Below are 23,016 nucleotides of genomic sequence, written 5' to 3'. Positions count from 1 at the left end.
GTATTCGGCTGGGGATGAGAGAGAGCAATTTCAGAACTGCTGCAGGAAGCAGAGAAGAGCAAATGCACTTTTAAGAATTTGATCAAACCTCCAAACTCCGCTACTGCTGTTAGTTTTGTGGCAGCTCAGGATCGTAAGGCACGGAAAGCCATTCACCGAAGGTGAATACATGAGTCGTTCATTAAAATATCAGAGCATCTTTTCTCAGACGTCAAAAAATAAAAGATAGATAGAAAATTAAAATATATGCCTCTCGATATGCCATGAAATTGGCAACAAACATCGCCAGTCAACAAATTGAGGACATCAATTCAGCTCTAGCATACTCAATTTCCTGCAGTGAGTCAAGCGATGTGAACTACAGTGGGAGCAATAATTATTTGATCCCTTGCTGATTTTGTAGGTTTGCCCACTTACAAAGAATGGAACTGTGTAGAATTTTAATCATAGGTACATTTTAACATTGAGAGACAGAATATCACAAAAGAATCCACAATAACAACATCATATACATTTTATAAGTTTAATATCATATTTTCACATGAAATAAGTATTTGAGTGGCGGCACGGATGGTGCAGTGGGTAGCACTGCCACCTCACCGCAAGGAGGTCCTGGGTTCGAATCCCCGTCGGCCGGGGCCTCTCTGTGCGGAGTTCTCCCCATGTCTGCGTGGGTTTCCTCCGGGTACTCCGGTTTCCTCCCACAGTCCAAAGACATGCATGTTAGGCTGATTGGAGAGTCTAAATTGCCCGTAGGTATGTATGCGTGTGTGTGTGTGAGTGAGTGAATGGTGTGTGTGCCCTGCGATAGACTGGCGACCTGTCCAGGGTGTATTCCTGCCTTTCGCCCAATGTATGCTGGGATAGGCTCCAGCCCCCCTGCGACCCTGATCAGGATAAGCTGGTTCAGATAATGGATGGATGGATGGATGGATAAGTATTTGATCCATAGAACAATAGGACTTAATACTTGGTGGAGAAACCTTTGTTGGCAAGCACAGAGGTCAGACGTTTGTTGTAGTTTTTCACCAGGTTTGCACAGATCTTGGGAGGGATTTTGGTCCACTCCTCTTTGCAGACCCTCTCCAAATCCTTAAGGTTCCGAGGCAGTTGCTTGGCAACTCAAAGCTTCAGCTCCCTCCACAGATTTTCGATGGGATTGAGGTCTGGAGACTGGCTAGGCCACTCCAGGACCTTAATATGTTTCTTTTTGAGCCACTCCTTTGTTGCCTTGGCCTTATGTTTTGGGTCATTGTCATGTTGGAAGACCCATCCACGACCCATCACTGAGGGAAATTTCCTGGTTCATGGCCCCATTCATCCTCCCCTTGATACGGTGAAGTTGTCCTGTCCCCTTAGCTGAGAAACCCCCCCAAAGCATATGGTTTCCACCTCCATGCTTCACAGTGGGGATGGTGTTCTTGGGGTTGTACTCAGCATTTCTCTTCCTCCAAACACGGCGAGTCAAGGTGATGCCAAATAGCTCTATTTTGGTCTCGTCTGACCACATCACCTTCTCCCAAGCCTCCTCTGGATCATCCAGGTGTTCTTTGGCAAACTTCAGACAGGCCTATACATGTGCCTTCTTCAGCAGAGGAACTTTGCGCGCGCAGAAGGATTTTAATCCTTCACGGTGTAGTGTTACTGATGGTTCTCTTCGTGACTGTGGTCCCAATTGCCTTCAGGTCATTAACAAGCTCCTCCTGTGTAGTACTGGGCTGATCCCTGACCTTTCTCATGATCATTGATATCCCACTAGGCGAGATATTGGCGGTGACTTTGTGTTTCTTCCATTTTCTAATAATTGCTCCAACAGTTGTTAACTTCTCACCAAGCTGCTTGCTTATTTTCTTGTAGCCCATCCCAGCCTTGTGCAGGTCTACAATTTTGTCCCTGATGTCCTTAGACAGCTCCTTTGTCTTGGCCATGGTGGAAACGTTGGAATCTGATTGATTGTGTGGACAGGTGTATTTTATACATAACGATGTAACAAGTTGACACAGGTGTTTTGGGTAATGAGTTGAGATTAGGAGTGCTTCTTAATGGAAAACCAACTGGTCTGTGGGAGCCAGAATTATTGCTGATTGGTAGGGGATCAAATACTTGTTTCATGCAAAAATACGATAATAAATTATAAATTAATAAATTCATATGATGTTGTTATTGTGGATTATTTTGTGATATTCTGTCTCTCAATGTTAAAATGTACCTATGATTAAAATTCTACACAGTTCCATTCTTTGTAAGTGGACAGTGCTGCTATGCAGGAATGTGAATTCTGATGGGCCGCAGGAAGAAATTTTTTTTCAGAGTTAATACCGCTGAAAGGCGAAACAAAACACAGTATTATTGTAATGGAAACGCAAGGTTAAAGAACCAAATAATCATAAATACACCTCTGCAGTCACATATAGTAGTCCCATGGGGTAAAACATTTTAATGAATGCACATTTACACATATTAGTAATGTTGATAGGCCAAAAATGGCTCTTTTGATAGTTACGGTTGCCGACCCCTGCACTAGGGGGTGCACAACAGTTGGAAAAATTCAGGTTAAGGCTAGTTGTGAATGCGTGAAAACAGATTTCCCAAGAATAATCTTTGTGGAATAAGATACTCAACCTCAAAACATCACACATTTCTGCATTTAGTTGGCATCTTAATCTCTCCTGTTTGGCTGGTGGAATGACATGACATGACATGAGTCAAGCAATTATTTTAATCACTAATGATTTGTATGCTTGTAAACTTAACATTCCCTGAGGCAGATCCCTGAGAATTTTCAAAGCATGTTGCTAATCCAAGTGTACTGTTATGTGAAAAAATTCATGAAAATGGCCTGCACCCTTCTTGTAAAATGGTTAGTAGTCTGTTGGAAGGCTCCACATATCTCAAGGGTTAAAGTAATTATTTGACCGAGGTCTGGTGTGAATTTTATATTCACTATTATATTACTAATTTTATATATACTATTTCACAAAGGTCTGTTTATATAAGGGTGTATACCTCCTGTGGTACTGTGCATGTTTACAGTACAACAGGCAAAACACACTTAGTTATCAAGGAAGCATTTAATTGTCTCTACCCTGATGAAATGCTTGGTTGTGTAAAGGTGATGAATGTTTCCTGGAACATATTGTTTGAACTGCCTGTGGCTTCACATGTCTCCCTTGCCATTTGCCAAGTCTGCAAACAGCTGCTGATGTTACCGGGCTGCTCTGGGGCTAATTTAACAACTTTATGAGTGTATAACGCCTGGACCAGGTCTTCGGTTGTTGAAGTGTTTAGACTACCATTGACACAATACTGGGAGTTCTTCAATGGATCAGTTAAATCCTTTCTGGAAAATCACTCAAAATTCATGGTTGTTCACTTCAGGTCATTTGAGATGGGATAATACAAATTTCAAAAACGTCACTTCCGCTTGTGGTGTACCTAGTACTGTAAATGATGCAGAAGATACAACAAATACAGTTCTTATCTGTCTGCATAATACAAAACATTTCCAGGCAGTCAAATATATAAATAAATAAATAAATAAATAAATAAATAAATAAATAAATAAATAAATAAATAAATCAGTGTACAAGTTTTTAAACTGAGCAACATTCATTTATTAGCATGTCCCTTGTTCTGAGTTGGCTACTTATTTCAAGGCGAAAACAAAATGCTAACATCCCATGTTGCTGTGCAGGGACCCCTGTACCGAGTTGAGATAAGATTTCTACTCCGGAGGCCTTGACATTGAAGGTTGCTGGTTTGAAACCCTTGCTGATAATAACAGATTCTGTCTACAGGATAGTGGATAACATGCCTGTGACCTGGTGCTATGACGTGGAAGATCAACAGAAGTTCTGCAATCCAGGATTCCCCATAGGATGTTACGTGACTGAAGCTGGCCGACCCAAAGATGCCTGCGTCGTCAACGTTAGTTTCACACCTAACACCTCTTTGGAGCTTTGCATGTAGAGGAACAATTGTTGATGGATGTTTGTTCTTTTATATTTGTTATTTTGAAATTGAAATTTGAAGCTCAAAGAAATGCAACTATAAATGTTGACCTCTTGGACTTAACTGGAAGAGCCACCCAGTAGTCCCTGGTCACCTTTTTGAGTTCAACAGTTGAGTTGAGAATCAACAGCAGTCTTTTTGTATGCTGGGGGACATGTCCTAACGAGTAGCTAGTGTAATTAAATATTCGGTAAAATGTCTATCAGGGAAGGCGGTTTTAGATATTGATGGATGTCTACTATACCATGGTCTGAATATCATTTGAAATTATACGAGATATCTACTCATTGACTATCAAATAATTGCACCTTTTTTCCCCCCTCAACAGTCAGATTTCAATGAAAAGGATACTTTCTACATCTTCAACCATGTTGAAATCACAATCTATTATCATATGGTGGAGAATGAAGCTGCAGGTGCAAGATTGGTTGCAGCAAAAATGGAGCCTAAAAGGTAGAATTACATGTCCTCATCTAATTGCAAACCAATTAATTTATCTCATTGCTGTATACAGTATGTGTGAAAATGGTGATAGCACTATGCTACCCCCCTGTTTTGACATTGGTCATTGTGTTTAAGTAATATTTGAGTAAAATGTTTACTTTTATTTTTTTTCTTCTAAAGCTATAAGCATACAAATGCTGACAAACCAGACTGCACGGGGGCACCTATGGACTTAAGCAGCAAATTCTCTGGCGATCTCAAAATTCCTTACACATATTCTGTCCAGTTTAAAGTAAGTTCTTCCAATTTCTGTCTGTTGATGTGTTAATAAAATTAATAAATGAATACCACGGTGTGGTCCAAGGGGCAGTTCACCAAAAATGAAATTTAAGTTTCTACTTACCCAGAGTGATATTGATCCATTCAGATAGTTTTGCTGAGATGTGCCGTGACTCACCAACTGTGAGAAGTCACCAACTCAAAACTGTGGAGAAGTTTCCACCGATGTACTTCAGTATTCTGGGGCAATTGTTTTCAGCAGTGTTTTAGCCAGTTGTTTGCTGTGCTTGACTTGCATTTGGGAACATGACAGTGTACATTAGCCAGCTGTGAACTTTATATATTGGGCCACGACAATATAGTCTGGTTATAGACAGTGCCGACAATAATGATAGCACAAAAAGGTCCTCAAATTAAAACTGACAGTCTCATTGTCTTTGTATCCTTGCAGACTCAAAGTGCTTGAGTACTGAACCAAAATAACAAAATAGGTGTCACTGTCCAATTAATTATGGTGCTCACTGTATATTGTTGGCGTATTGATTACCAGAACAAGATTGGTCCATAGAGGTTCATTATATCATTGGTAAAAGGCATCTGAAAAAGCCTGAAATCTAGACATTTTGTCACATCTGAGCAAAACTATCTGGATGAATAGATGGTACTCTCCTCAAGTGGAAACATTCTTTAATAAAATTTTTGCATGAACGGCCCCTTTAAATGAGTTATCTTGTCAAGCCATTGATGATAAGTTCATACAAAGATGAATAAAATAAATTAATAAGATTCTATAAAATTAACTCACTTTTTAAAGTCTATGCAGGATTTTTTGCCCTTGTTTTGCACCAGTGTTTGTACGCAAAAACGTATATATATTGGCCATTCTCAACCCCGCCTCTCCGTTACAGACAACCGTGTGCCATGATAGCAATGAGCTGAGAAACCACAGCCTAATATGATTAATAAAACATCAGCTTTAGTTGTCACTATCCACACGGACCAAGCTAACATTCAGTGTATTTAACTGACTGTTAGCTTGTGGTGACGCTAGCCACTGATGCTATTGCTGACACCAGTGGATTACAATCTACTCTTACGGGGTTAGCGAAGGAACTAAAGCTCTAACCCTGGGTTACTTGAAATCTGTGGGGGGGAAATATATCCTGCACAGCTAAAACCTTTTAGCTTCAGCCATAATATGTTTAATATCAAGTTAAGTTTTAGTTATAGCATGTGTAGCCTCATTCCCACTGCAGAAATTAACTGTAGGACAATTACTCAGATTCCTCAGTAAATAAGTTGTGTCAAAGTAAGTTAATAACTAAGGAATTTACGCTATTGGCTAGTTTTGCCAAGCCTTGTCCCTGGCTTGTTTTTGCTATTTGCCAGGTTACACAAAGAAACCCTGGGTATGTTCAATTTCATTTGTAGTATACCCCTCATGAGAGGAAATGCACTGGTAGAATCTCACAAAAATATAAGCAGTGACATTAGTATTGTGCAGTGGGACCTAGCTAGCTGCCAGCCAGCTGACATGCAAAACTGAATTTAGTTCGCTTATAACACAGTTGCAAATTAATGTTACTGGCCAGCCACTTGATTAACGCTTAGCCACCAAGGCTAAAACCCAGCTCACCATTGTAGTAGCCAATCATCTCCTCCTCCTTCTGTTGGATCATAGAGCATATCAGTTCAGTGTATTGGACACATGCTTTTCAGATACAGCACAGAAATATGGGCCCTTGGGCAAGGCCCCTTAACCCTGCATTGCTCCAGGGGAGGATTGTCTCCTGCTTAGTCTAATCAACTGTACGTCGCTCTGGATAAGAGCGTCTGCCAAATGCCAATAATGTAATGTAAAATATAAAAGGCCATGCCCAGAAGAGGCCCAACAAGTTTTTATAATAACAAATACAAGTAGACAGAGCAAGATATTGGGCAGACGTGATCACAGACCCAGGTTGGCAGTGTTTCATAGCAATGACTGACTGAGCATGTTTGTTTTAAAATATTTTCAAGGTGAAAATCCTGCATAGTATGCCTTTAAACGTGAAAAGCATGTCATGGAAAGTCAATGTCAATTCCAAAATGGGTGGAGCCGTTATTTGCTTTGTGACTACTATGTGCAATGTGAATCAGCCCAATATAACAATCTCCCTGCGTGTACAGTGTTTTAACTGACATAGTTATTGTTGATACATTGTAGCTCCACCCATTGGTTTCACAATGCCTCACTGCCCTGTCACTGTTCCAGACCAGTGTATGAAATTATTTAACTGTATCTATAGGAAGATAAAACCATCCGATGGGCTTCTCGTTGGGATTACATCCTGGAGTCCATGCCACACACGAATATCCAGTGGTTCAGGTGAGTGCTTATATAATATAACAGGGGCTGTAGCGTAGTGGTTAAGGTACGTGACTGGGACCTGCAAGGTCGGCAGTTCGATCCCTGGTGTAGCCACAATAAGATCCGCACAGCCGTTGTGCCCTTGAGCAAGGCATTGGATTGTCTCCTGCTTAGTCTAAATCAACTGTAAGTAAGCGTCAGCCAAATGTAATTTAATTTAAATGTAATTTATTTTATTATGACGGCAATGAACTTTGAGCATATTCCTGAATTACTAAAGTTTTATTTTATTGACTTGCTGCCAATAATTTTAGCAAGAAACCTTTATTTTCATCAGTATCCGCAAAATTGTTCTCAAATTTCATCAGCATCCGAAAACTATTATTATTATTGATATATTAACGTTTTTGCTTGCCGTTTCTGTCCTTGGATTGAAGAGACCCTGAGAGTATGTAATCCTCACTGTGTGTTGTTCCCATTGTCTCGGCAGCATCATGAACTCCCTGGTGATCGTCCTCTTCCTCTCCGGCATGGTGGCCATGATCATGCTCAGGACCCTGCACAAGGACATCGCCCGCTACAACCAGATGGACTCGGTGGTAAGTAGAACCTCCCCTGCCTCTCGTCCCGTTAAGGCATCGTTCCAGTGAGCGGATGGGCCTTGCATCCTGGTGTCAGACCCAGAACGGTTTTGCGACCCAGCGTCTGGCGGCCCAATGGGGCAGGGCTTAATTGGACATAGCGTTGCCCAGAGTGGGAGAGGTTCAGCTAGCAGGGTGTCCATGTCTCAGATTCTGCACCAGTGGGTCTCGTTTGGTCATTCAGACTCCTGGAGTCCGCCTGACCGCACTGCATATGAAGCTTAAAGACAAGCTGATACGGAAGTTAGAGCAGCACTAGCTTCTGTCATATGAAGTATTGAGACAGATATATATGAAGAATATGTGCTGCTGCTGAAAGGATATTGATTAGAAATTGATAGACATGTAAATACACGCCTACTGGTACACAGTGACATCGAATCTTGTAAAATCTTGTTTTCCAGGAAGTGGATGGAAAACTTTGGTACAAACCTTTATACTTTTTTGGAATATATACTTTCAGCCATGTCCTTTATGGTTATGAAGAATTGACTAAATTGAGGGAAGAAGTGAGGAGCAAAAAGGTTCAGCGGCTTCACAACATGTGCTTGTCTTCAATCTCCAAAATTGACAGTGTTTTTGTAAATAAAGCCTGTTTAAATGCTAGTTGGGACCAAACTTAGGAGTAGCATATGTTGTACTGTCATAACTGTTTATATTAGTCGTAGGAGCAAGTCAAAGGGTCACACTTTGATTAATTGTAGCCGGACGGCCCAGCAAAAACAGCCGTGACAATGGCCTTGTTTTGGGTAGCTGGTCTGCTACCGGCTACAGTCCGAGCCTTTCGGAATACGCCCGTTATGTTTGAAAACAATGCCAGAGTTCCATTGTGCTGGCACGTCAGCTCTCGGTCGAAGAAGTGGCCTCGTTGCCCATGACACGGCAGGCCTCGGGGTCGTTTGAGGGCATGCATACTTAGGTTCCCGTTTGTGCCCGTTTCATTCACAGACCCCCAGCTCGTTATTTCAACACCTCTCTCCGTTTGAAAACAGAGTGACAGTCGGCGTTATCGCAGTGATCAGTCCTTTCCTCGCCTCTGCACCACGTCTTTAACCCATTCTGTCCCAAACTCAATATGAAAGGGCTCACTCAAATCCCAAGGGGTTTTGGCTTTGGTTGAGAAAATGTTGTAAGGTTTTAATAGGAAACAACAACAGTATAACAGTCATGTTGAATGGTTGAAAATGTATAAGGTCCTTGGGACTGAAAGGGTGAATGCATTTTGGACGTAATTGGTGTCGAGGTCCGTTGTGATGGTCTGAAGCTAAACCACCTCTTTGTTTTCCAGGAGGACGCCCAGGAGGAATTTGGCTGGAAGCTGGTGCACGGAGACGTCTTCAGGCCTCCAAGGAAGGGCATGCTGCTCTCTGTCTTCCTGGGGTCTGGAACGCAGATCTTCATCATGACCTTCGTCACCCTCTGTGAGCGCAGCGCGGCATGACACGTCTCTGCTAGAAGCTTGTGTTGGCACACAAACCGTCATAGTCTTAGCTGCGGACATGCAAATACTGACTTTGTGTCAGCCATTTTGGAATACATCTTAGTCAAAATATTATTTGAGAGCGACATATCTGTAATGTCTCCCCACCTTCAAGCACAAGCTGAAGACACACCTCTTACATTTTACATTTACATTTTATTCATTTGGCAGACGCTTTTAATCCAAAGCGATTTACAAGTGCATAGGTTCTACCACAAGTCAAAGCATCACATCCAGAACTAGAAAAATACACCTGGACTGCTGTTCTAAACATAGTCGTCATATAAGTGCAATATTTCAAGCAGCACCTCTCCCCAAGCAGCACCTCTCCCCATCCCTCCCTACCTCCCTGTGAACCTTAATTGTTGTCTCTGTGACTTGCTTTGTGTATCGGTATTTTTAGTTGGCTAGGTAAGCAGTGTTTGGATAGTTTTGCTCTGTTTGTTTGTTTGTTCCAAAAAAAAGCGTCTGCCAAATGCTAATAATGTAATGTAATGTAATGTAATGTGAACCCAGTTGTGCTAATAAATGTTAAAATAGGTATATATATAGGTAATTCCTATTAATACATTTTGTATGATTGTATGAAACCCATCTACTTTTGGAAGATTAGGATTATCATGGCAACAGTCCCTAACAACAGTGGGGCTTGTGGATATTTTGATTGTTCATTAATATTAACGGAAATCAGTCAAGGGCATTTCTTAAATTGTCATCCCTCATTCTGATCATGAGAACATCAAAATGTATTTTAAATTATTGATCCATTTTACAAATACATACTGAAAGAAACTGCTGCTGTGCAGTTTGTTGCAGATGTGCAAGTGACAAACTTAACATTATATTTGACAGGAGGAAAAACTATTGCTAACCTGCTGGTTGAGCATACAAAACAATACAAAAACTAGAAGCTTTGGTTTACTCCATTTTTTTCAATCATTAACAGTGGGCAGAAGTGTTACCCCCCACCTCCCTTCACAAGAATCTTCACTAGCAACAGCTTTTCTATGGGGAACACGGTGTTATTTTCTTTGGTGTTGTTGGCTTGTTATTTCAGCGGTTGGGTTTTGTCAGGGTTTGGTTGAGAGCTTGTCGCGTTGTAAAAACATCGGCCTTCGATGGGCTCGGGCCTCATTTCTAGCCCAATGCGGGCCTCATTTCTAGCCCGAACTGGGACTAACCTCGTGTGTCCGTTCGTCTGTTTATCCGGCAGTCTTCGCCTGCTTGGGCTTCTTGTCACCGGCGAACCGCGGAGCCCTGATGACGTGCGCCGTGGTGCTGTGGGTTCTGCTGGGGACTCCGGCCGGTTACGTGGCTGCCAGGTTCTACAAATGTAAGTAGGAGGTCCAACGCGGTCTGACAGAAGCCTCGCACGAACACCGACCCCCCCCTCCGCTCCCCCCCCGGCCCCTCGTTAGGCCGAATCAGCGTCAGCGGGCGACAGGCGGGTGCCTGGCCGTCTCGTTCCACCAGGGCCTACCCGAGTAGCGGCGGCCTCCGGGTCCCGGGCGTGGTATCTATTTCAGTCCCCCTGCTAGTTGTCACCGAAGCCGTTTTCCCGACGGACGATCGATAATTCGTCAATTAGGCGCCCGTCCTCCGCCCTTGTGCGCTGCCCCATCACGGGTGTCATTATATGCCCCATCATTATATCTGTCAGTTATGTGTGGTTGTTATTATTATATTTGTATTTCATTATTTGTACTTTTTATACCAGTGGTATTTAAACAAAGGAGGCATAGCTTGAAAACAGCTAGCAGTGTAATTACTTTGTTTATGAGGGTCATTGGTTTGCCTGTAGCCCTAAAACTAACCTGAACCTGCTAGCTAAGTTCATATCACGTAGGCATATGATCATTCCCTCCGCTTCTTAAGCCGAAGAGCAACTTATAAAAGGGCAATATCCAAGTATGCCACAGGACTGTTGGTGTGTTGATGGAAAACCCCTTCCAATCAAATTTGTCTGTTATGAATTACGCATGAGTGCATGTTTATGGGAAGGGGCAAAGGTGCAGGGACTTGATTGGTCTGAAAGGCACTGATGGGGCATTTTAATGAGCGATGTTGAATTACCATGTTAAGCAGCTAACCGTTTTTTTTACCTTGTTGTTTTCCACTCTTTGTACAGCCTTTGGTGGTGAAAAATGGAAAACAAATGTTCTACTGACTGCTTTCTTGTGCCCGGGGTGAGTGAGCATTTCTGTCTGCAGGGTGGTGCCGTGCTTTTACCTTCTGTGTAACACTCGTGTAAGAGAGTCGAAGCATGGCCACTTTTAATTATTGGACTTTTATCATGTTGAGTAAATAAATAAATATTTTAACATGACTACATATGTAAATGTTGCTGTTGTATCCTAAGTGTAGTTATTGCATCAGTTTATTGACATTTGTTGATGTTTATGTTTATGTTCTTTTATTCCAATTAAAATTAGTGGAATAATGTTGTTCCGCATTAATTATTGCACCAATTTTAAATCAAGTGAAGTAAGAACAAATGTAAAATAAATGTTTTGGTTCCATCAAGCATTCATACCCTTGAAGATATGCTTAAGGTAAAGTGTATGAAGATATTCACGATTATGAATAAAAAAGTATTATACTCTATCTATTACGCATTGACTTTGCAAAATCGCCTCAGTCATTCCTCAGTAATGGTGCTTAGGATCCTATTGGATTATGTTTTTTTTCCTATATTGATTTCCCTCATTCCAGGATTGTGTTTGCGGACTTCTTCCTGATGAACCTGATTCTGTGGGGGGAGGGGTCATCAGCAGCCATGCCCTTTGGGACACTGGTGGCCATCTTGGCTCTGTGGTTCTGCATTTCCGTACCCCTCACATTCATAGGGGCATACTTTGGTTTCAAGAAAAGCGTGAGTGGACTTACCTGGCATTGAACATTGAGAGCATTTGCTTTGCATTCAAATCCAGTTCATGTTCGAAAACCAACCAAGTTGAATTGAATTAAAAGCTGTTATGTGAGACTGATATCAAATAATAGAAAGCATTTGGTTGCAATGTATTATGTATGTCTTTTTTCATTCGATAAATGAAATAATTTGAAACGTGTTTTTGTGTTTACTCAGGGTCCCTTTGTCTAACGTGACATTTTTGTTTAAAGATTTGACAAACATGCAATAGTAGAGGAAATATTTGCACGGCACTGTAAGTGCAACGTAAGGAAAGAATGCAACTGTTAATTTCATATTAAATATTTCTAGTAGACCTTAATCAAAACACAGTTGAATCAAATCAAAACAGAAGTCATAATATTCTCTGTATTTGATTTTAAGGGGATTGAGCACCCAGTCCGTACAAACCAGATCCCACGACAGATTCCAGAACAGTCTTTCTACACCAAGCCCTTCCCTGGGATTGTTATGGGAGGAATCCTGCCCTTTGGATGCATCTTCATCCAACTCTTCTTCATCCTCAACAGCATCTGGTCAGTAAATGACACAACAGAGGGTTTCTACTGTCCACATAAAGTTTTGAACATATTTACACCCCTGAACGTAATTGGGTTGAAAATCTGGAAATGGTGTTGCTCACTGGTTTCTACATTAATTCCACTGCACTACATGCATTGGTCAGTGTAAACAGAATTGTTTAATACAATGTGCCACAATATTAGTCCACTGCAGTAATCAGCCCTGTAGCTCAACTTCTTGTTGACTCCTGCTCTAAATACATCTTAAGAAACGTGTCATGTTAGTGGGAATCCTGGCAACACCACATTATGGTTTCTAGACCTCACACTCTAGATAGTGGAGGTTGCAGCAGTAAGCCCCAGATTGGACATTCTAGATCATAGAGGATGTGGCAGTAATCACCACTCCCTGACATTCAGTATAGTGGAATGATGTAGCAGTGAGTACCCAAACTGACATTCTAGATAGAGGAGGAGGCATCAGGAAGCACTACACCCTGTCATTCTAGATACTGGAGGATTTAGCTGTAAGCGTGAGACCTGATGTTCTAGATAGTGGAGTATCTGTCAGTAAGCACCGAACTGTAAATTCTAGATTCTAAATGCTTTACTTTCCCCTACCTTTGCAGGTCTCACCAGATGTACTACATGTTCGGCTTCCTGTTCCTGGTGTTTATCATCCTGTTGATCACCTGTTCAGAAGCCACCATCCTTCTTTGTTACTTTCACTTATGTGCAGAGGTGAGCCCAGCCACGAATGCAGAGAAGATGTACTCTTTTAGCAATAGTAATAACTCTGTTAGTTATTACCTATGCACACCAACCCAGTGTAAAGAGTTCAGCTCAATATGACTGAAAGCAGCTGATGAGTTAGCTGATACTCCATATTTTCAGTATTGTCTAACATCTAACAAGTAAATATAACCTTTACACAACAAATATCACGAAGCCATTTGAGCCTATTTCATGGCATACCAAACGGCTTGCGTGGTTTTTTTTTTGTTCGTTTTTTTACCGATTAATCTGTAATATGCACTCAATACACCGCTAACCGTAGTCCCTGTACTAACTTGTGGCCGAAACTGTCCGACCAGTAAATCCTAAATATAAATATCATTGAGCAGAGAAAACATTCCCCTTATAATGAACAGGCACAACCAGGTATAGTATATCCATGAGAAAGATCATTTCTTTTCTCCAAAAAGTAGAAAGAATCCAGTACTTTTACCCAAAGTGAAGAAGGCAGGGCAGGGCCCTATCTTTTATCATCAAAAAGTGCTATAAGTCTACATCTGATTGGTGCATGGTTATAACATAGGCATATAGTATTATATCTTATAGTTATAGTTATAGTTATTATAGTTATATCTTATGGCATGCATACTGGATAGATGCACATGGACCTCTAACCTTCTACATTTCATAAACAGGCTCTAAATCAGAAAGGATTATTTAGTCGTATGTTTTCAGAATTTGAGACAATGTGGCTCCTTGGGCAGCCCCTCACTAAGATAACAGATTTGGGAGCTGGGGGATGATGCCACAGTGCCTACAATGTGAGATAGGGAAAAACCCTCACATACACAGACACACACTTGCCTACAATATTTTTTATATTTCAACATGTTTGTTGTCATTGAGGGGTTGATGCTCAGAGAGGGAGAGAGAGGCCCCGCTTGGAAAACTTGGAATTTATTCCTATATCTGCTTCTTGAGAGTTCTAACGGGAGGCTTGAGAATTTAGTGGTTATACATATTTCAAATGCACTGTTCCTTTCAATAACATAAACATTCATACGTTTGTAATATTGGCCTTCAACAATATTTACATTACATTAGTCATTTAGCTGACACTCTTATCCAGAGTGACGTACAATAAAGTGCAAATCAGAACCAGTTTGGTTTATTTATGTATCCATTTTTTATTCATGAATTTTGGGGTCAGTGAACTCGCATCTGTAACTGGGTAGCCGAGTTCATTCTTATGGCTGAGTGTGAATGTTTTTTCTGAATGTACCTTTTGCCCGTCAGGACTATCACTGGCAGTGGCGGTCCTTCCTGACCAGTGGCTTCACAGCCGTGTACTTCCTGGTGTACGCCATACACTACTTCTTCTCTAAGCTGCAGATCACCGGGCTGGCCAGCACCATCCTTTACTTCGGCTACACAATGATCATGGCTTTGATCTTCTTCCTCTTCACAGGTGAGCCGCGTTTTGTCTTCCGTTAGCTTCCTCTGCCACCTTCCCTTTACAGCTGCCCCCCACCTGCCTGGAGCCAGATAGATCTGTACAGAGTCCGCTTTGGACCTGCTCATTAATCTGGTTAAATGAAGTGAGCGACTGGGAAACAGATTGAGCCAAAATGGGGGAGAGAGCCCCCAAAATCCATTTCCTGTCGTTTGGTCAATGTGCAGACGGGGCGGACTTCTCCGACAGCTGGAAGTTACTGGGGCAATGACTCCCACCCCCACCAATTTTTCCACCAGCTTTGAGCCTTTTTGCCCTCAATGAATTTTTTTTCAAATACCCAGTCTGGTGTTTGTATTTACTGTAGGTTTATTCAGGTAATGATCAAACTCAAAACAGCTGGGGAATAGTCTGGAACAGTGCATGAGGAATCCAAGGGACGGATGGTTTTTATTATTTTATTTTTGTAGTTAAATAAGTAAGATTGGGGTCAATTCCATTTCAGTTTGGTCTGTTGTGCAAAATGATTTTTAAGTCAATTAATGACCAGATTCTTAAATCCATGGTTTGAATAAGATTGAACATGCATCACATACTCAATGTGTCTTTGAGATTGGCCATCTAATTTACTGTAAAAATGTAACCTTAATTTATGTTCCGTAAACAAAATAAAAGCTGGGGGAAGAGGCAGGGGGAAGATCCTGTCAACGTTAAACTGTGAACACATGCAATTAATATTACTTGCAATGAATTACATTATTAAGTACAGTTTGTAAATATAAGATGGTAAATCTGACCATAGATCCGCTTATGCGGATTACAGCCGTAATTAGAAAATGCGATTAATTGCTTTTCTTAAATTAACATGTTAATCTTTAATATAATCACATGAGTTTGACAACTACAGGATGGTGCTCCAGGAGCAGAGTTAGGCACCACTGTATTAACTGGTTCAAACAGACTTGACTTGGGGATGGTATTATATGTATGGTAAAATTACTTGTAACTCTGAGGTTGCAGATTCAATTCCCAGGTAAGGCACCGCAAGGTACTTAAGCAAATATCCTACTGTGTATCTGGCATTTATGTAACTGAAGATGCTGTACTGTATACAGAACAGAAATTTAGAAACCATCATGTAGCGGATTGTACTGTATGAATTGAAAGCTTTAGCTACAGTACCATGAAGTTCACGTTGCAGAAGTCATTCTAGTAGCAAATGCAAAAGGTTGAGGGAACTCCATGTATTACAGCTGTAACTGGTACCATGGCTCATCACAGCCAGAGGGTGCATCCTTGTTTAATTTCGTTATGAATAGGACCCGGAGAAATATTTCAGTCCTCCCAACATGACGGGGTCACAAGAGCCACAAAACCATTAATCATTCAATTAATTTTGCCAATCATCTCAGGCAGTTGATCCCTGTTTTATATTGTCCTCTCTGCTTTCTACCGTATATGCTATTAAAGAGGCAGAGTTATACATTTGAATAAGGAAATGGTTCTCCATTTATGCATATACTCACTGGTTGCACTGATGAACACCTCATTAATCCCTAGTTTGTTGCGAGTATACTGTAAGTGGTCACATTTCTGGCCTGATTGCCAGATGTGAGCAGTTGTACTGTTGGAAAATAATAAGGCGTTTCTGTGTGTATGGTGTCTATTTTTTGTTATCCTCATTCAAACACTTCATCCTACCTGACACTCTTGAACTGCCTTGAAAATACCGGTTATAAAATATTTGCAATGAGAGCAAAACTTCTCTTTTCTACCAACAGTTCTGAATTATTTATCAAAAAAGGGGAAAGAAGTGGAAATACTATATGGGGAATGGGTATTTTTAAATTTCCGCAACTAAATGGTACAAAGTCCAGTAGTAGCCCAACACCTCATTACAAAGGAAGGGGGGGGTGGGGCAAGAATTTAGTGCATTGGAAATAACCTTTTCTACTCCTGCTCATCTGTCAGAGCAATGTGGAAGGCTTGCTTGGGAGAACTGTTTGATGGAGCCCTGCTGATCTCTCAGTGCTAAACATGCTCACAACACTGCCTTCCAGGTCATTGGCCAGCCCCGGCAGGGGGCCGGCTGTGAGCCGCTGCACAGTCTTTGATTCGCAGCAGGATCCGTTACCAGGTATCACAGCGAATGAGCTGGTGAGCCCTCAACGCTCTTGAGGAGCGTGCAGAATTAGTCATGATATAATTTGTTGCTTCTGCTACCAAATTCAGACCTGCCTCAAATCAATGTTTTAAAATACTTCTAAAATATGAAGTATCAAAGGCATACATTTTCTTTTCCTGAATATTGGCGATAATAGTGTTAATAGAGCTTGGTTTTTGTCGATGCAGCAATTCAATAGTTGGACCTTCCTGATTTCTAGATTTCCAAAATGCAGGTCCAGGACGCCGCCTGTCTATCTATCACCCTGTAGCTTTTTGTCAGCCTATGAGAATTGCAAAAAAAAGACTGCTTATAGCTAATAAGTTCTTTTGGAAGACATCCTGTTTCTCCATTTGGATTTGTTATGGAAATAGGAAGTGCTGTCAACAGTGAAAAACAAAACCAATAATAATTTTTTTTGTTTTTTTTGTTTTTTATTTTTTTATTTAAAACTTTGTGAAAACCTAAGCCTCGCTAGTGCTGCTGCGGCCTTTGTTTACACACATTTTAATTTGGTCTATAGGCCTACACGTTTTAACAATAGGCAGTTTCCAAATGCTGGGAGACAACGTAAGTGCTACAGTACAGATTCTGGGACACGTTGGGATCAAGTGTCCTGGTCAGTTCAGTGCACACATTTAACATATTTCATTAAATAATTGCCGTTTCATTCAGTTTTCACACACCATAGCTCCAATATTCTGTGCTGTGCTTGGTTTGATTTATGTATATTTTTTTCCTTTCAGGGACGATTGGGTTCTTTGCCTGCTTTTGGTTTGTAACAAAGATCTACAGTGTTCCACAAGTCATTATATATGTATCAACTCTGTTAGACGGCAGAGGGTATTGTGACACCATTGAGTACACTGATGTACCTAAGAAAGTGGTCACCGGCGTTATATGACCTCAGCCAGAGGGCAAATGCTATTGTAACATCATATGCTTCCAGGAGACACCGCTCCATCATTCCACCATTCATTCCTATCTGCCTTTTTTCCCTGGAAAACCTTCAATATCTCAGAAAATAACGGGTGTAATAATAGCTAGAGATGTGCATTTCCTGAAGAAATTGCAGAGTGAGATTGCTAGGTATTTGTTAACCGAACATTGTCTGATTTGAATGTGTTGTCATTCATGCGTAATTCCTATCTTATCTGTGGAAACAAACATCTGAATAAATGTAATGTTGACCATTGCTGATTCTTTTGCCCTTTGGCAGCTGCTCAATCATGGTTAATATAAGTGTAACTGTAAAAATTAATTACACCAGTAAGTGGCAAAACACAAAGTAATTATGTTTAATGCTTCTTCATTACATTTATGGAATATGTGAACACTTTGATCGCTACATCATTCCCTACACCATTTCCTAGTGTCCAATTTTTCATTCCTACACCACTTCTGGATGTATAACTAGTTAATTAGCAAATAGAACTGCCAAGAGCCCTTCTGCTCATTTGGAGCATTTCAACTTTGAAAATTTAACTTTGAACATATCCAGCTCCTGGTTAAAGTACCAGTTTTAATCCCTACACCACTCCTTGATGTACAATGAATTGGCTGGTTACAGGAGTAGTCAAGACCCCACCTTACCTTTTCAAGAACAAAACGAAACAGATTTGTCCATCATGTAAAGTCCACACCACTTGGCTGTTATTGCAACTAGGCTGTAATAACAACTATAATAGGGAGCCAGCCTTTTTTACATGGATACCAGAATTGTCTTCCCCTGAGGTACAGTATACAGGCAGGATATGTTTTACTTGAATTAGCAACAAAAATTATTATTGTGACCTGACTAACAGGCTTGTATAGGCTATTTGTATGTATATTAGTGCAGCACCTTGTGGTTTGAAGAAAAGTACCATATATAAAAAAAACAACTGTTTGAAAACGGTATCAACAGGCTGAGGCACTAAACTATGTCCGTGACCCATAAATTACTCTCCAAAATTGTATTTATTGCATACCTAAATTCTGCGTAGCTATCATAATGAATCGACAGCCTCGAACACCAACCTGTATGTGCCACAGCCCTTCTCTCAAAGGCTTGGATGTTTGTAAAGTCAGTGGTTATAGTCTTGCGTAAAAACACATCTCAATCCTCAATGCAGGGTTAAGTGTCTTGCTTAAGGGCCCAACAGCTGTGCGGATCTTATTGTGGCGACACCGGGGATCGAACGACCAACCTTGCGTGTCCCAGTCATTTACCCTAACCACTATGCTACAGGCCAACCGCTGCGTACAAAGCTCCCACTTTCTCAAGCTGCTCGTTGAGAGGGGCAAGCATGCTTGTCCACTGCTCAGTAACAAAAGCAGGTTCTTGGATGAGAGTTTGTGCCAATTCTTGTAGAATTTGTTCAAAGTTGTCTGCAGTTGGCACTCTTCAGTTGGAGTGGTTTAAGATGTCCAATAATTCTTCCTGGTCTGAGCTTCTGAAGCCTGTTGGGCAGGATTCCAAGACAAATTGGTCAGATTGTGAGACATACTTCAGAAAGTTATCAATAAGATCACTTTTCACGTACCCAAGGTTATAAATGTTATAATCCTTGTGAAATTATTTAATTAAAAAAATTGTTGTTCAATCGCAGCTCTCCATTGAGAAGCTGTATATAGCCTTTAAATCTTTACATAGTGAGACTGAAAATGTAAAAATAGAAATGCTCAATGTAACTCTGAAATTGAATTAGGCCTGTAGTTTATCAGTAATTTGAATCAGAATTGGGGGAATCATTATCTTTGTAGACAACAGCAAGGGGAGGGGGTCATTTGAATTCTGACAAACAGTGACCCCATGTAACTAAAACATGAAACATACATTAAAACATGGCTTGCAGGTGAATTTGTCATTTTACCTTAAGACTTTGGAAATGGTAATTGTAGAAATTGTAAAGCTCTCAGGATAAAAATATACCCCTACACAATTTCATACCATTGATGATATACCACATTTTGTATAATGTTTTCTATAGATAAAATGGGATAACCCATAACTAGTGCATTCAAAACTACTGCTCACTTATTTCTCCATCAACCGTCATATTCTCATATTGCTCTTTTTGTTCATTGTCAAAAGTATGACTAAATATCCATCCATCCATCCAATATCTGAACCCGCTTATCCTGAACAGGGTCGCAGGGGGGCTGGAGCCTATCCCAGCACACATTGGGCGAAAGGCAGGAATACACCCTGGACAGATCGCCAGTCCATCGCAGGGCACACACACCATTCACTCACACACTCATACCTACGGGCAATTTAGACTCTCCAATCAGCCTGACCTGCATGTCTTTGGACTGTGGGAGGAAACCGGAGTACCCGGAGGAAACCCACGCAGACACGGGGAGAACATGCAAACTCCCGCACAGAGAGGCCCCGGCCGACGGGGATTCGAACCCAGGACCTCCTTGCTGTGAGGCGGCAGTGCTACCCACTGCACCATCCGTGCCGCCTATGACTAAATATGCACTTCACTCTTTATTTATTACATTACATTACATTAATGGCATTTGGCAGACGCTCTTATCCAGAAGGACATACAGTTGGTTAGACTAAGCAGGAGACAATCCTCCCCTGGAGCAATGCAGGGTTAAGGGCCTTGCTCAAGGTGTGGATCTTATTGTGGCTCCACCGGGGATCAAACCACCGACCTTCTGTGTCCCAGTCATGTATCTTAACCACTATACTAGAGGCCGCCCTTTGTGGTGGAAGGAGGTCATCCATCCTGTAAGTCCCACGAGTCCATTAATAGGCCTACATACAAGCTGATACAGTGAAACAGTGTATAGATATACTAGTAGACCTACTGAAAAACCTCAGTTACTGTCCAATCTGATACCATACACAATTGAGTTAAAGCCTGTACAATAGTTGATGCTATTTATGAATATATCCCAAACACGCATAATTCACATAATGTTAGACAATCGTAATCTGCTAACAAGCTAGTTCGGATTTTGTTAGCTCACTGCATTTTGAACGCAGTAAACCAGGGTGGCACTGCCTTCATTGCCTTGGTTTAAGTTATTCAGTTATTCTTGTGACGCCAGTGTATGCCTATGACTAACAACTGAAAGACACGTTTTTCCTGTAATGCACAATACACCTGGTGAGGAGAAAGTTAAGTTTTATTGCCCCTTTTCCATTTCAAACCTGGTTTGAAGATCATTATTGTTGCACGTTTCGATGCGGGCGACCTCATACACAATTGGAAATATTAAAATACCTAGACAGGGCAGATGCAGCCATTGTAGCCTTCACTCCTGACTGCTACTGTACACGTGTTGCATTTAACCGTTAAAACGGGAGCAGAAGTGATTGCTCCAAATACTTGTCGGTTGTTAGAAAATAACCATAAGTCATAATTGTGAGAAATAAACTTGCAATTACGATAAATAAAGTCGGAATTTCAAGACAAAAAAAAGTCAGAATTGCGAGAAATAGTTGAAATTCTGAGAAATAAAGCAATTTACTTTTTATGTGGTGGAAACGGGCTTCCATATACAGGTGTACCTAATAGACTGAGTATATATGAACTTTGCTAGAGGGCAGAGGCTATTGTGACATCACAGGCTTCCATGAGCACACACACAACACAAAATTTTAATTCCAACTGTCACCACTCTAGAACCTGAACATTTTGCCATTCATTCCTATGGGACTTTTGTTTTTTTAAATCTCGGACATTCGGGACCATACCATACATTTTCCAGGGGGTTTCCTGTCAATAGCTCGGGAGGAGTGGGAGGAGTAGGTCGTCAAAAAATGGCGGAATAATAATAACTAGAAATGTGCATTTTCGTGATTGCAGCAAATATGTATGAACTCTTGCCACCACAGCAAATCAGTTGAATATTGCTACTATTGCTAATTTATTTATTTATTTTTCTTTCAGGGACGATTGGGTTCTTTGCCTGCTTTTGGTTTGTAACAAAGATCTACAGTGTGGTGAAGGTGGATTAGGATCTTCAGAGCAGTTCCTCCAGCCTGGGTCTCCTCTCTGTCTAGGACTTCCAAGTTTTCAAGGAAAAAGAGAAATTCAGTGAAAACCATCGTAAATGTGATGCTCTTTCCCCCCAAACACATCAGAAATTCACTTTTTATATGCAGTGAGTGCTATAAACTGTTACTAAGATTAAATTAATTGCAAAGGAGATGGCATTTCACCAAACACTTACATATGTGGATTTCGCGAAAAATTGTAAATAATACATTTTACTAACATGGCGTGAAACTACCCTACGAAGCTAGGCCTCCGTAGTTGTTGTGTTAAGACTACAGTTGAACGTAAATATTATTGTAAATAATGTTTTCTAATGCTCAAAGTAGGGAATGTGAATTGTGTGTAAAAAGAAATGTGGTCGTGGAATGCCTCAGGCTTCATTTTTTTGTTTTTCTTTTTGCTATATCATACCAACTGAACTGTTAATCAGCTTTGCTTCATTTTACCTTTTCTTATTTGTATTCTTTTTGCCTCTATGCATTTTGTGGTGCCTCTTGCTTATACTTATTGATTATACTGTAAATTTTCAGTAATAAATGTACAAATGACTGCTGTGTTTAATTATTTTTACTGACACCTTACTGATGTGTGGGACATATTTGATGCATGTCATCAGTAATGGGGTGCTGTAACAATTACTGTAATTAGGTTTGATTATAGGTTGATTAGGTTATATCAATTTGTAATGTGTATTTTTATGAAATCTACTGTAAGCACTGTACATTACAGGAAATTATTGGCATTTGGCAGACACTCTTATCCAGAGCGACCTACGACAAAGTGTATATCCTGCAGAATTTCTGCAGGAATAAGTGCACTGATGAAAGGCCCTTGAGGCGAGTACAATTTATTCCTGGAAATACTATAAGAATGAATCTACACTCACCGAGCACTTTATTAGGAACATTTTTACTTTATTACTCATACTTATCCATTAACATGGACTCTGTCAAATAAGAGTCATGCTTTTACATCAGGATATGCAACCAAATACAAAACATGACTCTTTAATTTGACATTATCAGGT

At 40.7% G+C, this 23,016-nt stretch overlaps 1 protein-coding gene across 2 annotated transcripts in view; it reads left to right on the top strand.

The window, feature by feature from the left end:
* Positions 1 to 22,538, top strand: part of LOC133123948 (transmembrane 9 superfamily member 2-like) — a 30,223-nt gene extending 7,685 nt beyond the window's left edge. The window contains exons 5-17 of one of the 2 annotated variants that reach the window (XM_061234691.1): positions 3,798 to 3,927; positions 4,340 to 4,464; positions 4,636 to 4,747; positions 7,023 to 7,102; positions 7,575 to 7,683; positions 9,014 to 9,146; positions 10,419 to 10,538; positions 11,334 to 11,391; positions 11,918 to 12,077; positions 12,498 to 12,649; positions 13,264 to 13,375; positions 14,666 to 14,837; positions 21,882 to 22,538. In XM_061234691.1, coding sequence (XP_061090675.1) covers positions 3,798 to 3,927; positions 4,340 to 4,464; positions 4,636 to 4,747; positions 7,023 to 7,102; positions 7,575 to 7,683; positions 9,014 to 9,146; positions 10,419 to 10,538; positions 11,334 to 11,391; positions 11,918 to 12,077; positions 12,498 to 12,649; positions 13,264 to 13,375; positions 14,666 to 14,837; positions 21,882 to 21,949 — 1,531 coding nt within the window. In that variant the 3' untranslated portion in view covers positions 21,950 to 22,538. Of the gene's footprint in view, positions 1 to 3,797; positions 3,928 to 4,339; positions 4,465 to 4,635; positions 4,748 to 7,022; positions 7,103 to 7,574; positions 7,684 to 9,013; positions 9,147 to 10,418; positions 10,539 to 11,333; positions 11,392 to 11,917; positions 12,078 to 12,497; positions 12,650 to 13,263; positions 13,376 to 14,665; positions 14,838 to 17,732; positions 18,182 to 21,881 lie in introns of those variants that run through there. The other variant, XM_061234690.1, reaches the window with a different exon arrangement.
* The last annotated feature ends 478 nt before the right edge of the window (positions 22,539 to 23,016 follow it).

This window comes from Conger conger, chromosome 3, assembly GCF_963514075.1.
Source record: "Conger conger chromosome 3, fConCon1.1, whole genome shotgun sequence".
Taxonomy (NCBI): domain Eukaryota; kingdom Metazoa; phylum Chordata; class Actinopteri; order Anguilliformes; family Congridae; genus Conger; species Conger conger.
This window is presented reverse-complemented; position numbering and strand designations above follow the sequence as displayed.